The 14131-nt window shown below is 37.8% G+C and overlaps 1 protein-coding gene across 1 annotated transcript in view; it reads left to right on the forward strand.

Annotated features, from left to right (window-relative positions):
* SLC35F1 (solute carrier family 35 member F1) overlaps positions 1 to 14131 on the forward strand; it is a 228745-nt gene that overhangs the window by 199741 nt on the left and 14873 nt on the right. Inside the window, exons 6-7 of the mRNA XM_072332637.1 lie at positions 2299 to 2351; positions 6819 to 6973. Of these exons, the coding sequence (XP_072188738.1) occupies positions 2299 to 2351; positions 6819 to 6973 (208 nt within the window). The remainder of the gene's footprint in view (positions 1 to 2298; positions 2352 to 6818; positions 6974 to 14131) is intronic.

Genomic DNA, 14131 nt, shown 5'->3' on the forward strand with positions numbered 1-14131 from the left:
TGGCTTGTTCTACAAGCAGTGCTCGTCTTGCTGTGCATTTAAAACAGTAAAATACAGGTCTCATATTTGTAAATTTAATTATAGTACCATTTCCACCCTCCTTGAAGATAGTCACAACTGAGAGTCTATAATTTATTTTTCTGGGAAGAAGAATCTGGTGCAGGCACAAGGTATCTTCGTGTACAGAGAACTCAACAGGAAAGAAACTCCAAAAGCCATTTATACTTTAAGAAAGCTTCCTGGTAGAAGAAATACCTCAGAAATAAGGCTTTACCAGCATGCTGGGAAAAGCGCTGGTCAAAGTTTGGTTGGCATTCACAAAGCAGGGATTGGTTGGAAATTGTTTCTGCATAAATTGCTTCTTTCAACTTGTTGGCTGGACTCTTACTAACAGATTTGGTCTTCTCTGCTACACCACCGTGTTGCTGGCTCCTGTACACCAGGACTCCAAGTCTGATTTTTCTTCTAGACTGAAGATGTTAAACATCAGTCAGTTGTCAGAAGTACTCAATCTGCTGATCACTACTTTTTGAACACAGTTTTCCATTGATCCTTGTGGATAATCCACCTGTCCAATATATGTCCATATATTTTGTTCAAGAAATGTTTGGATGTTGTGTTGAGGGGTATGATTTAGCTGAGAAGTATTGGTGGCGGTTGGACTGGATGATCTTTTAGGTCTTTTCCAACCTTGATAATTCTGTGATTCTGTGATTTTCAATCTCTAAGGATTTTTTGGGAAATCGTGTTGAAAGCTTCACTGAAGTCAAGGTAGATAACACTCCATCCTCTCAGCCATTCCTTTTCCATTGTCTGTAGAACCAATCATCTAATCATAAAAGGCCGTAGGTTTGCTTCTGAAAAACCTGTGCAGGCTGTTCCTAGTCATCACTTCATGATTAATTTCCTGGAAATGGAGCAGTTACTCCATTATCTTCCCAAAGTCTAGAGTAAGGTTGGCTAGGCGGTAGTTCTTGTCCCTTTTGAAACTAGATGTTGCTTTTGTCTTTCTCAATCCTGGGGATTGATCACAGCATCCTTTCAGAATTCATTGTGGTTCTATGAATCCAGTGAATCAGGCGTCACTAAATGAAGCCCTCTGGCAAAGTTGCTCTTACCCCTCTTTGTTTCACAGGTCATAATGAAGCACATACCACAGCATATTGGTTTGTACTTCTTTTATATTGGTTATACAATGGTATGAAAGCAGTGTTCATGTATTTAAATAACATCAAAATTTGTTTGCTATAGCAACACACTGCAGTTTGTATTTATGGTATTCTTCAGGAATCACTGATAAAAGAGACATATGCCTTCTGCATGCAAATACACTTTTAATTTAGTTACTCTGCAGACAAAATAATCTCATTATTCTGTTCACAGTATTAAATTTGCCACCTATCAGAGGTAAGCAAATTAGAATTTCCAGGATGCAACTCTCTAGATCATATTAATCTGAAAGGCACTGAGTTCTGTAGTTTTACTGTTAGACTTGGTCACCTACATACCTCTTTTTGTACTAGGTGTTTCTTTTTACAGCCTGTGTAATTCCGTGTTTTATGCTTGGTTGAAAAAGTGCCCAGACTACTGTGCAGAGTTCCATACATCTGTAAATCACAGATCAGAAACATCTGCTGACAGAGTGAGCTTCCTAATTTCCAAGGGTCTTTTTTTCCCTGGATTGGGAAGAACAGACTTTTTGCCACTTGAGAATTTTCTGAGTCTGGGATTTTGATATTAAGGTAAAATAAGACCTACAAGATGTTGAAAATGAACTTTTGCAGCTTGCCCATCCTTTTGTTTTGTTTCGTGACTTTGATTGCCATGACTATTTCCTCTGTCTCAGCATGTAACAAATTACAGCACTCTCCTCAAACTCAGCCTGTGATATCTGCCACCTCGTGTCAGTGATTTACTCAGCTCTCACTGCAGAGCCACTCTGAAGGGTGAATAACTCAGGCAGATACATTATTAATCATTAAAGTTCAAAAGCTTTCAGAATATTAAGAAGACAAGAGGGCTGAACAGGTAGGGGGATGGGCACTTTGGAACGGGTATTCAGAGAGCTGGAAATAAACCACTGCAAATTGTGTGTTATCACATCTTATTACTGCCCTGAAGATCTCTCAAACACATAGGAGCAGAGTGGATTAGCAAATTTTGATTGCATTTGGTTCCTACGGAGACTTTTTCCTATAAGGTTGTTTATGTTGTTTTGTCCAGCATTTGAATTGAATGAGTAGAAGTAATTTAACTTCTGTTCCCTTTCATCAGATTTTGCCTTCTCTTCTCTTACAGTGCAATCATGGAACACAAAGAGCTGTTGAAAGTTCCCTGGGACTGGCAAATAGGTAAGAAAACTCTTTACCTCATTGAAGATAGTTTCTGAAGGAGGCGTGAAGACAACCGATTTTTGGAGAAGCAGGCATGTAGAAGCCAGTGTTTGTGATTTTTCCACTAGTGTCTGCCAAAGGTTGAAGCACATGCCTTGTAACCATTCTTAACTGATTTGTTCCCTGGATGACATATTGTTCTTTCCTTGCACCTTTAGGTTAGGTGATAGAGAAGTGCTTATGAATACGATAATTATTCACGTAGCTGTGAGGTAAAATAATAGTGGTGTTCTATTCTGAGATTCAGTGCAACACTGAAACAAATAAATGAGGTAGTCACAAAGAACCAAACCGTGTCAATGAATACCAAAGAAAATGGGACCTAACAAAAAACTGTAGAAGTTCTTGTAATACATATTATAGCATCTTAAACACATTTCCAAGGGACCATTTCTGTATACAAGCAGTTAACTGGTTTTCACTTAGTCTTGGTGGAATATAGCAGACACATCTTTCAGTTATGTTTAAGTAGTATCATGCACAATGAAGCTCTTACAGTGTTTTGCTAGTCAATGAATTTATTTTCCCATTTCAGTTTGGAAGCTGAGTTTCTGATCTAAGACTCCCTTCTAATTAGTCCAACAACTCACTTGCTTTGAAAGGAAATCAACATTTCGAACATTAGAGTCCCTGTAATCACTCTTTTAGCATTTACAACAATAGAAGACATAAAAGAGTGCTAATAATACAGACCTGGGAATTCAAGTTTTGGCAGTCCATTGGAAATAGCTTGTTAGCTAGTCTTAGAATGAACATCAAGATGACAACTCAGAAGTGTACAAAGACAAGGGACTATATGGGAGTCATTGAGAATAGGAGGTACAAGTTACTGAGTTTCACTGTTGTTTTCTTTAAACATCCTGCAACACTTGCTCTCATCATCCTGTTTAAAAAGGGTGTATCTTTCACAAAATATTCCACATGGAAATGTTGGGGATTTGATGGTTGTGCTGTCATAATAGATGACATCAATTACAGTGTCTGTGGAGAAATATGCTCAACTGCATCCTGCGAATCTAATTGGCCTTCTTTAAACTGCTGTCATTAGCATAACTGCAGCAGTGTTTGTTTATACTTCATGATAAGGAGTTCAGAGACATAGTTAATTTGATACTAATGGAACTAGCAATGGCCATCATGAATTTACTTGCTATACATGTAAATATCATATATACTTTCTTAGGAGCTCTGTTGTATCTCAGTATAAGTGGGATGTGCCATTAAAATAAATTCTTGTCAATGATGACATTAAAATGTCATCAAAAGCTAATCACTAATTATTAGGCATTTCTGCTCTTCAGAAGGAGAACATCTTAGCAAGAGCATCACATGTATAAAAATTGTGTTGTTAAATCAATAATTGGAAATTATCTGCGTAGTTAAACACAGATGAATTTGTACAAATTATGTCATTTTTTTGTTCTTCCTGACTTTCTACACCCTTACTTGTGCTTTCCATTGTATTGACAGTGATACAGGACTGTCAAGTAGTTACTGACAAATCTCTGTCAGGGTGTTCACAGCATTGTCCTAAGCACTTATCTACTACAGTGTACTTAAACCTGCAGAACAACAGAGTTATCACCCTTCTCAATGGTGTTATAAAAGTCACAGCAGGCCACCTAATAAATAACTCAAGGTGGCCTGTTGCCATCTGCCATAATTGTGTCATGAAGAATGTATGAGCAACCTTTCAGTTGATGTAAAACGCAAATGAATTTGCTTTCAACTTCCACTATAAAACTTCCAAATCTCTTCATTGAGCACCAACCTTCAGTATGTGTCCAGACCTAAGTGCAGCAAATCTCACCCGCAACCACCTTCATATACATTAATCCTTCAGACCAGGACAGTATCTCAAACCATGCAGTTCTGAAAGATGAGTTTATCAGGGCTTAAAACAGCAAAGTTCATGAGCAGATCATTACAAAAGCACCTTCTAACTTTCCGGTTTCTTTCTTTCCCATGCCTGGTGACTTGGTGCCTGACTAGGCACATGTTGCAGCAGTTGGGTCTTCAGCATCATCAACCAAGGTTGCCATCAGCACTGCAGTGGCACTCAAGGAAGCTGAGACTTCAAGTCTTTGACTTAAAACACATTTCTGTTACGAAAACTGAGCTTCTAGAAACACTTTCTGAAAATCATACAGTGTTATTTCCATCTTGCTTACTGTCACCAATAGATGCTGTCTATCTGGTGCATATTGCTTACATTTTTACACTGTAACTGAAATGCTACTTTACAGTTACTTCTGATAGGACAAATACAGTTTAAGAAGTTTTCCACTGGTACTGAAATGTCCTTTGGAAAAGGCAACCTGTGGAATGCATGTAGCTGCCTGCTGAGGAATGCGAACACCAAGACAGCAGTATAAAACTTATACTATTAATTGAGAGTATAACCCTTCAAAACACTTGAATGTCTTTTAAATCCAGAAGGATTAACAGGCTTGGTGGGCCAGCTGGTTGTTTTCAGACTACTTAGAGAATGCTGACTTGGAATCTGTCTTGGTTTCAGCTGAAACTGTTATTTTCTTCCTAGTGTCTGACGTGATGCTATATTTTGGCTTTAGGAGAAGAAAACAATGTTGATAACACATTGATGGTTTAGCTGTTGCTGAGCAGTACTGTACAGAGCCAAGGACATTTCAGTTTGGCCCAGACTAGCTAAAGAAATAATCCACACTAAATGGTATCATGTGAAAAAAGCAAAGAACTGAGAGGAGCTGGCTGGGGGTACAGCCAATGCTCAGGAACTGACTGTGTGTTGATCAGCAGGTGGTGAGCAATTGTGTTGTGCATCACTTGTTTTGTGTATATTATTATCATTACTACTATTTCTCTCTTCTTTTTCTGTCTTAGCAATTAGTTTTTATCTCAGCCCATGAGTTCTACTTCTGTTTTTTTTCTCTCCTGGTTATGTCCTAGTTCTCCACTGGGAGGATGGGATGTGAGTGGTGTTTAGCTGCTTGCTGGGTTAAACCATGACAGAGACCAGAGTGGTTTTTGTGCCTGTCCTGTCCCTGACTTAAGACTGAAAGAAAAGCCAACATAACAATAGCCTGCAAACAATTTCTCATTGATCAAAACTGTGCTCCATTTGATGCAATCTACTACTTCAGAAGAATTCCAGATTTTGCATACAGCAACTCTGCCATATACAACGTGCACCTTAAAAGAATGCTACTTTTTAATAAAAGCAGCTCTTACCATGGTTATCCACATTCTGAATATAAATGCAAAGTTGTTATTGTGCCATAGCAACTGATATGTGGACAATGACATTTCCTGACTGCTGTATTTGTTTCAGGTTAATGTGCACTTCAGTTCAAAGGCTTCAGAAGGATTAAAGGAATCACAGTTGATAGTTTTTAACTATGTGGATCCACATTATGAGGACTTTGGTTTCTCTTTTTTTTTTTCTTTTTTCGTGTTTTTGTTTTCTCCTAATTCCTTTCAGGACTGGCAATCAGTTTTTCTGCAACACGTAGTCAGTAACGTGCTCTGAAAAGCTGGCTTGTGTCCAAATTTAGGTTTGTGCATACACCAGCTGGGAATTCTGCAGCATATATCAGCCTAAGAATTATCATTTGCGCTATAACAGATGAGTGAAGTGTTTGCTGTTTTTTTAACTTCTTACTGATTTATTTGCCTTGGGATTTATCAAGTAATAACTGAAGGGATGAATTCTTTCCCGGTGAGTTATTTAGCTTTTAAAATGAAATTAGATTTTTACTGTAATATATTTTTATTATATTAGCCTCTAACAATCTAATTGTGTGAGTCACTCTGTAAGCACGTAGCAGGGAACAGTCTCAGTACCAGAAAGCTTTATTAAGGAAGACTGTCAAAAAGTGGCAGGAAATGGAGGCACAAAACTGTGAAGTGATTTGTCACGTTTGGTGGCAAAATTGGCTTGAGTGCTCTCCTCACACGTTTATCGGTTGGTTCATTAACTACTGTGAAAGTACTTTTGCATACATCTTGTGGGCCGATTCCTAGAAAATGCCATGTGCTCCCTCCAACTCAGTGGAACTCAGTGGGTGTTGGGGACATTCGTTTCTTAAAATGCTAGATTTGATATGTCTGAATACATAATTCTGTCTGAATTTATGTTGAATTTGAGGTATTTGCTAGCAATATAAGACACCAATTTAAAACAGCACTGCTGTTATGGGAACCACGGGGAGTGTACCAAATGTCCAGTACTGCATAGATGAGGCTTTCACTGTTTTTTATATATATTTAAAGTAATGCTTCTAGTTTACAAATACACACGTAAATATATGCATTTTAATAATCTGAATCCTTTTTTTTTTTTTTTTTGGAAAAAGTATTCTTCTGTAAAAATGAATCCTTCTTCCTTCCAGCATAAGTCATTTCTGCAGGCTGTGAAAGGTCACTCTTCTTGTCTCTCTTCTGCAGGCTTGTTGTATGTCGGCTTTAGTGCCTGTATGTTTGGCCTCTACAGCTTCATGCCAGTGGTCATAAAGAAAACCAGTGCTACTGCTGTCAACCTATCCCTACTCACAGCTGACCTGTACAGCCTTTTCTGTGGATTATTCCTCTTCCACTACAAGGTATGTGAAAATGAGAGGTGAATTTGTGTAATAGCTGTGTGCCTGTACAAATAGCAGTGTGGAACAATGAAGGTGAGCTGACAAGCTTTTACCATTCAACGTGGAGGAGTCTTCATAGTAGCCTTTCAGTACTTAAGTGGGGCCTACAAGAAAGTTGGAGAGAGACTTTTTACAAGATCCTGTATTGATAGGACAGGAGATAATGGCTTTAAACTAAGAGCGTATGTTTAGGTTAGACATCAGGAAGAAATTATTTACTATCAGAGTGGTGAGGCTTTGGACCAAGTTGCCCAGGGAAGTTGTGGATGCTCCATTACTGGAAATGTTCAAGGCCAAGTTGGATGGAGCTTTACGCAGCCTGGTCTAATGGAAAATGTTCCGCCCATAACAGTGGGGTCGAACTAAATCATCATGATTCTGTGATTCTGCTGCCTCCCATAGTAGTATCCTTCTGGACAAAATCTTCAGCATACAGCTAGGCAAATATATCGTACCATTGGCTGACGTGTAAGGCTATATAGCTTAAAGTAAATGGGGTTACCATCAGGCTGGCAGCCAGTCAGTAGTGGAGTTCCACAGAGCTTCATTTTAGAACCATTCCCTTTAATGTTTTCACAAATGATTTGGATGCAGGATTCAAATGTATACTAAGTAAGTTTGCAGACAAAGCTAAATTGGGATGAGCTGTTAAATCACTCAAGTACAGAGGCTTTGTTTCATCTCATGGTGATTCTGAAATTATGACTCACAACTGTCCATGAATTGCACTTTTCTTGCCAGCCAAGTCAGCGCCTTGCCTGTTAGCGTTAAAATGTCAAAATGTGCAACAGATTTGTGTTGAAGTTAAACTTTTATCTCTCAGTTCCTCTAATATTTAAAAGGTTGTTTTGTACAACCACACATTTGGTCTCCATTTGCAAGAAACTGTGCTACATTATTAACAAGCAGCCCTACAGTGGTCATCATATGAAAGTGGCACCAGGATGCTGGAGGCAGCTGCTTCATACTATCTATCTCATTTGTGTGTAAGAGGGAGGTTACTTGTTAGCTAAAATGGTGGCCAGTGTAATTGTGAGGTAAATGGAAGCCTAAAAATACTGGTTACTTTATCAAGCCAAATCATATTTTGTGACACTAATGGTACCTGCGTGAATTTGAAAGAGGCAGAGAAAATTCAAACCTTTGCAGTCCCAAACAGAATTATTTTTCTTCATCGCTTCTTATTTTCTTCAGGCAGAAGAAAGGCAAATATAGAAACTGAAACATAAATGTCCTCTGCTGCTTTACAGATCTGCTTTCTGGTGATTTGGTTTTGCCCCATACTTTAAATCCAGAATATTCAAATTAGGTATTTGCTGAGAAATATACGGCCCTACTAATAGTATTTGATAATCATGATAAAATGGATGGTTTTAGTCAAGTATTTCTAAGAAAGGGGTTTACACTACACAAAAGAAGACAGACAAATTTAATTCTGAAAGTAGTAGCGGTTGAGTTCTAACAAAATCAGTCTTTTAGAGGGAAAGGCTTGAAAAGCGGTATGTTTGGGGTGATCTTCTGCTCAGCTTTGCTCAAACATGACCAAAAAAAAAAGTCGATTTTGCAACAGTAAAACTCCACTTATGGTTTGGGCCAGGAATATCTTTTGCATGAAGAACACCTCCATCTCCTTCACATTTTTACATTGGTAGATCAGCAGAGAGCAGTAATATAATCTCTCAGCCCCTAATTCTCTGGTCAAAGCAGGCAATAGTATTTCATTCTTTCCTTGTAGTTTGCACCATCTGTTCCTCTCTTCTCATATCCAGAGAAAATTCATCCTTCTTGTGTTAGTCCCTTCCACTCATGAAGCAGGTAGGGCCCTGCATCATCATCGCTTCGTGAAATGCTCTTGTCTCTCATATTCTTCAGGAAACATTAGTCCATAAATATTAACATTTTATGTACTTTTTCAGTCATACTTTTTATTGGTTATTTGTATGTAATCTGTATGACTTGTGTGTATACTTTGTTCTTCATTTGTGTTTAATCTGTATAACTCACGTGTGTCTCCTTTGTTCTCCCTACTGAAGTTCTGATAAGGAGAAGACCTTTGTTAGAACTTGACAGAGGGACCTTTACTTGAAATGTAGTATCAGCATCCAGAACTGTCAGTGTCTCCTTTCATGCCCTTCAAACTCACACTGCAGAGGAAAGTTAAAAATAGAGCCTATATTAAGAGAGCATCTAGAGTTAAAACTCCACTTAATAATCTGATAGCTTCTTTAGTTACCGTGTTTTTATCCTTAGACAAATCATTTCTTCCTTTTCTTTCTGGCTTACTATCAGTAATCATTTTATGTGATGTGCACTCAATAATGAAGTCTCATATGTTAAAATTAAACCATCTAAACTTGTTCACCTCCTAAAACTGTGTACTCTTGCTAGTTCTCTACCTTCAAAAAAGCTGTTTAATTCCCAGCCCAGCTGTATGTTGCCTTCAAATGCATAGCTCCTTCTTCTGATTGCTGTGCTGACCAGCGCGCAAAGTCCCACTTCACTAGAAAGGAAAAGGTTTGATGCTGAATTAGAGTCGAATGAGTGGTTTAGTGCCCCTTGCAGAATATAATTTTATGAGGCTTACTAGAAACAGTTACGGTTATTCCCTGTGCTGCTACTTTTATCACCGAACAGGTTTATTGCACCTGTAGCAGTAAATCTAAGAAAATCTATGGAAAACACAGGAAATTAGTTTAAGTAGGCTTCGGAGCCTTTGAAACCAAAGTAAGGAGATTGCATTTGAAGTATTTTGATTGGTTAGCATTTTGTTTTATCTTATATTATACAGACTTGCAACATCATCACATACAGGACAGCTGGCATTTATATCCTTTATCCTGTATGTCAGTGTCTTTGTATTGTACTGAACAGTTCTCAGGTCTGTGGAAGCCATGAATAAAGTTTGTTAACCTGACACAGCTCTGGTTATAAATTCAGCATTCAATATGTTATTTGTTCTAGAAGCTATTGTGTTTAAACATAATGGTTTCTAACTTTCAACTTAAGATAGGTACTAACCAAATTGTAGTGACTCATTCTTATGGTTATCTGCAGCCCCCAAATTAAAGCTCAGTTTTTAGAGTTTTTATTTATCAGTAACTTGAGTCCAAATATTCCATTGGATGGGAGAAAATATTTGGCCAATTTGATGGCTGAATATTGACTAAAGCAGTAGAGTTTAAACAAACAATTCCTCATCTTCAATCCTTTTTTGTTGTTGTTCTCACCACAGTTATATATTTTATGCAGTTTTAATGTTCAAAACTTCTCTAGCTGTCTCATCTCATTTCACCGTCTTCTTAAGCACAATTAAATGATCTCCTGCTTTGAAAAACAAAGGCATTCAGAGCCCTAAAACAAAGGTATTGTTGTTATTTTTATTTCATCCTATACTATCACAGCATCCATCTTCATTTCATGTCTTCCAAGCTCATTTTCTTTATTTCTTGGTCTTTATGAAAATCAGTGGTTCCAGCAATACTGAAGTCAGTCTGCGTAAGACTCATTTCCACTAAGCACAGGCAGAAGTTTCCATTGCCCTCCCAGTGTGCGGAATGAACCTGTGCAGCAGAGCCCAGGGTCTGTTTTGCTGGCTGGGTTTCACTTGCGCTTAGGGTAAATATGTATAATTAATAGTAAACCGCTTTGAAACTAAACAGGAGGATACAGTGTGAGATATGCTGTGTATGAGGGTGTCTACTCATAGCGTGAAGGAAATATAAAATTCTGAGTAACAGAACAGCCCTTGCTTTGACAGAGGCTGAAATAGCCTTTATTGTTTGGCAATGCGCTGATACCAGTGCTATTGGTAAATTCAGAGCTAACTCTCCAGCTATAAGAGTTTGGAGCCTTAATGTAACTGTCATTTTTCAGATTAGAATGTGTTAATTTTTGCATTTTATCCTCAGCCTTGGCTTTATTTTAATGTGAATTTTTAGAGTTCGTTGTTTTCATTTGCAAGCTTATGTTGTGTTTTAGTCATTCTAAGCAATTTGCATTCTCGTTAAACGATCTAAGCAGCTCATTTTATGTTTTCCACCGACTAGAGCATGCATACTGATTATGCTGTGCACAAGCAGGTTCAGTCACGCTGTATTTTATCATTACCTAGCAATCCAGGCAGCATCAGCTGTATTCTGCCTTGGCAAAATCATTCATTATTTTATCCAAGATTTAGCTATTAAAACACAAAAAAAGAAAAAAAAAAAAAAAGAATTTCTGCATATAGTAATAATTTCTCAATTAAAAAATGAACAAACAAAACAAAACAAAAAACAACAACAACACAAAGATTTATTTCATAATAAGGAGGTCATTTATCTCATGAACAGTAACAGTGTCAAAGAATTCAGCTACACAATTAAACATGATACTTAAAACCTTTCAGCAGTAGAAATCTGAAGTGGTGCTGGTTGAAAATTTGTTTATTGATGCATCTAGGAATGGCTTTTTAATGCCAGTTCTAAAAGCAGTGCTTGTTCGGTGGAATAGAGCAGGTGACAACCTTTCCATTGCATCTGGAAACAAGCTGTAAGGAAAAGTGGTTTTTATCATAATGGAGAAGAGAGGGTATAAGTTGGGCACTGTGTATGAATTTCGTTTTTTCCTGTATGGATCCTAAGCAGCCATGAGTTGTGGAATTACATAGACTTTACTGGAAATAAGGGAGAAGTAGGAGGAAGCCCCTAGTTCCTAATTGGGAGCTTCTTTTATGAATATTCACTCTATTATCCTGATCCAAGATCACTGAATCCAATATGAAGTTTCCTGCTGACTTCAGTGGCCTTTAATTCACTTTCCTAAATAAGGAAGGTCTGTCTCTCAAAGAATGTTCTTAAAAACACTTCACAGCTTAATGGCTGTGGAGATAAAGACCATGCTTTGTTTTAACTCCATATGCTCCATTTCAGCATGAAAGAAGCAGGTAGCCATCTGCATAAATAATTATTGTAAAGAAAATCTTTTAAAGAAATTCTATAGGACATTTGTCCTGTTTTTTATTATGATGCGAGTGGTTTGGGAGCAGGAGGTAGAAGTAGTGTGGTTTGGTAATAATTGTTTATTAGTTTTATTTTCACTTGGTGTGATTTTACTTTTACCATAAACATGTGAGAGATTTTTCCAAATCAACTGACAGAGCTGAGAAAATACATCCAGTGGTGTTCTCAGTCTTTTAAAACTCATCTGCAAGTATAAACTGAAGTCAGTAAGAGCCTTTCCTTTGTTTGCACTTGTTAGGGGATTGACACCTGCATATTTTAAAGTACGATAGTGGTGTTGTTAGTGATACATCATTATTTCAATCAGAGCAGGCATTGGAGGCCAAGCGACTAGCTTTTACACCAGTACTTCCTCAGTCACATACTTCAGGATATTGTCCGCAATTAAATCAAACATGCCATCTGCGTGACCCATAAATCCTCTATTTGAATGGAATTTAATTTCACTGGGCTTTTATTGTGGTGAGGGCTTCTGAGCCTTTGATGAGGAGAAATCACGTTATCAAACAGTTGTTTGTGATGTCCACAAACCTAAGCACATATTTGCTTTTTTTATACAGAGTATGAAATTTCTTATAGCAGGACTGTGTCTCAGCAACTCAGGTCCTGTATGGTTATACAGCATGTACACAGTATGTATGGATAGGAAAATGCCTAATGGATATTGACTACTCAAAAAAATTTTGTAATTTGAAGTTGCAACTGTCAGCAATCAGAAGAGAGTCCTACCAGTCTTTCTATCCCCGTCTGCTCCCATGCTAAGCAACACTTCAGGCGTAAGAGCACTACAGCAGCTGGAGGGAAGCAACAGAGTTACACTAGTGGGACATGCAACAGTATGTTTGACAGTTTAATATCCATCCGTCATTTTCATTGGGAGTTAATAAATAGATATTGGTATTGTTAACTTGAAGAAATGCAAGAAGCCAAGCGCAAAAACAGTGGGCTTTGAGAACTTTTAGCCAAGTAACTGTTACCTCAGATTACTTTGACTTAGTTTTGACTTTCAAAAGATGGAAAACGTTGTTCAGAGATATCTTAGATATACCAACAATTACATTATGAAGATTAATTCTAACATCCTAAATGAAATGGATAGTGTTTTGGAAAAAGTAGTGATGAGTCATGTGGAAAGTAAAGGTGAAGTGCTCATAATTTCTGAGCATGAAATTACAGACTTATTAGCAGAAATCTTTATTGGAAATAATTGCTATTGGAAATAATTAACTTTTGCATAGCGAATCATCAGTAACACCCTGTGGGTTTTGAAGGCATTGATGAGCATGGACTGAGAAATGAAATATGGGGGAGTAATACCACAAATGCATAACAGAAAACAAGAATGGGGTCTGAATGAATTACCCAAGGCAAAAAAAATATTCTAGCAAAAACATGTGTACGAACTACTGCCATGGGTTTGGCTGGGAAAAAGTTAATTTTCTTTGTAGAGGCTTGTATGATGCTGTGTTTGCATTACTGGGGAAAACGTGGGTTTTTAAGCTTCTGCTGAGCAGTGCTGCACAGAGCCAGGGACTTCCCTGTTCTGCCCTTCCGGCAAGGTCCTGGGGTGCACAAGGAGACAGAACTAGGACAGCTGACTCTGACCAAAGGGATGTTCTGTACCCCATGACATCTGCACAATAATAATAGCTTTGGTAAAGGGCGAGGGTGAATGTTTGGAGTGATGGCATTTTTCTTCCCAATAAAACATTACACATGATGAGCCCTGTTTTCCTGGAAGTGGCTGCCTGACAATGGGAAGCAGAGAATCAATTCCTTGTTTTGCTTTGCTTACACCTGGCTTTTGTTTTGTCTGGTAAACTGTCTTCATCTCAACCCACAGATTCTTGCACTCTTACCTTTCCAGTTCTCTCCACCATTCCAGCAAGGGGCAGTGAGTGAGCAGCTGTGTGATACTGAGCTACCTGCTGAGGTTAAATCACAACCTCATATGCATTCTCTAACCTTTTTCTTTATAATATTATCATCTTATACTTTATCATAATAAAAAGCGAAGACAGAAAGATATAACAAAGACATCCTATTAAATGTGCTAGATCTGACCAACAACATACCTTTTCTAAATGAAAAGCTCAATAAATGTGATAAAAAAAAGAGC

Source organism: Excalfactoria chinensis, chromosome 3 (assembly GCF_039878825.1).
Source record: "Excalfactoria chinensis isolate bCotChi1 chromosome 3, bCotChi1.hap2, whole genome shotgun sequence".
Classification (NCBI taxonomy): domain Eukaryota; kingdom Metazoa; phylum Chordata; class Aves; order Galliformes; family Phasianidae; genus Excalfactoria; species Excalfactoria chinensis.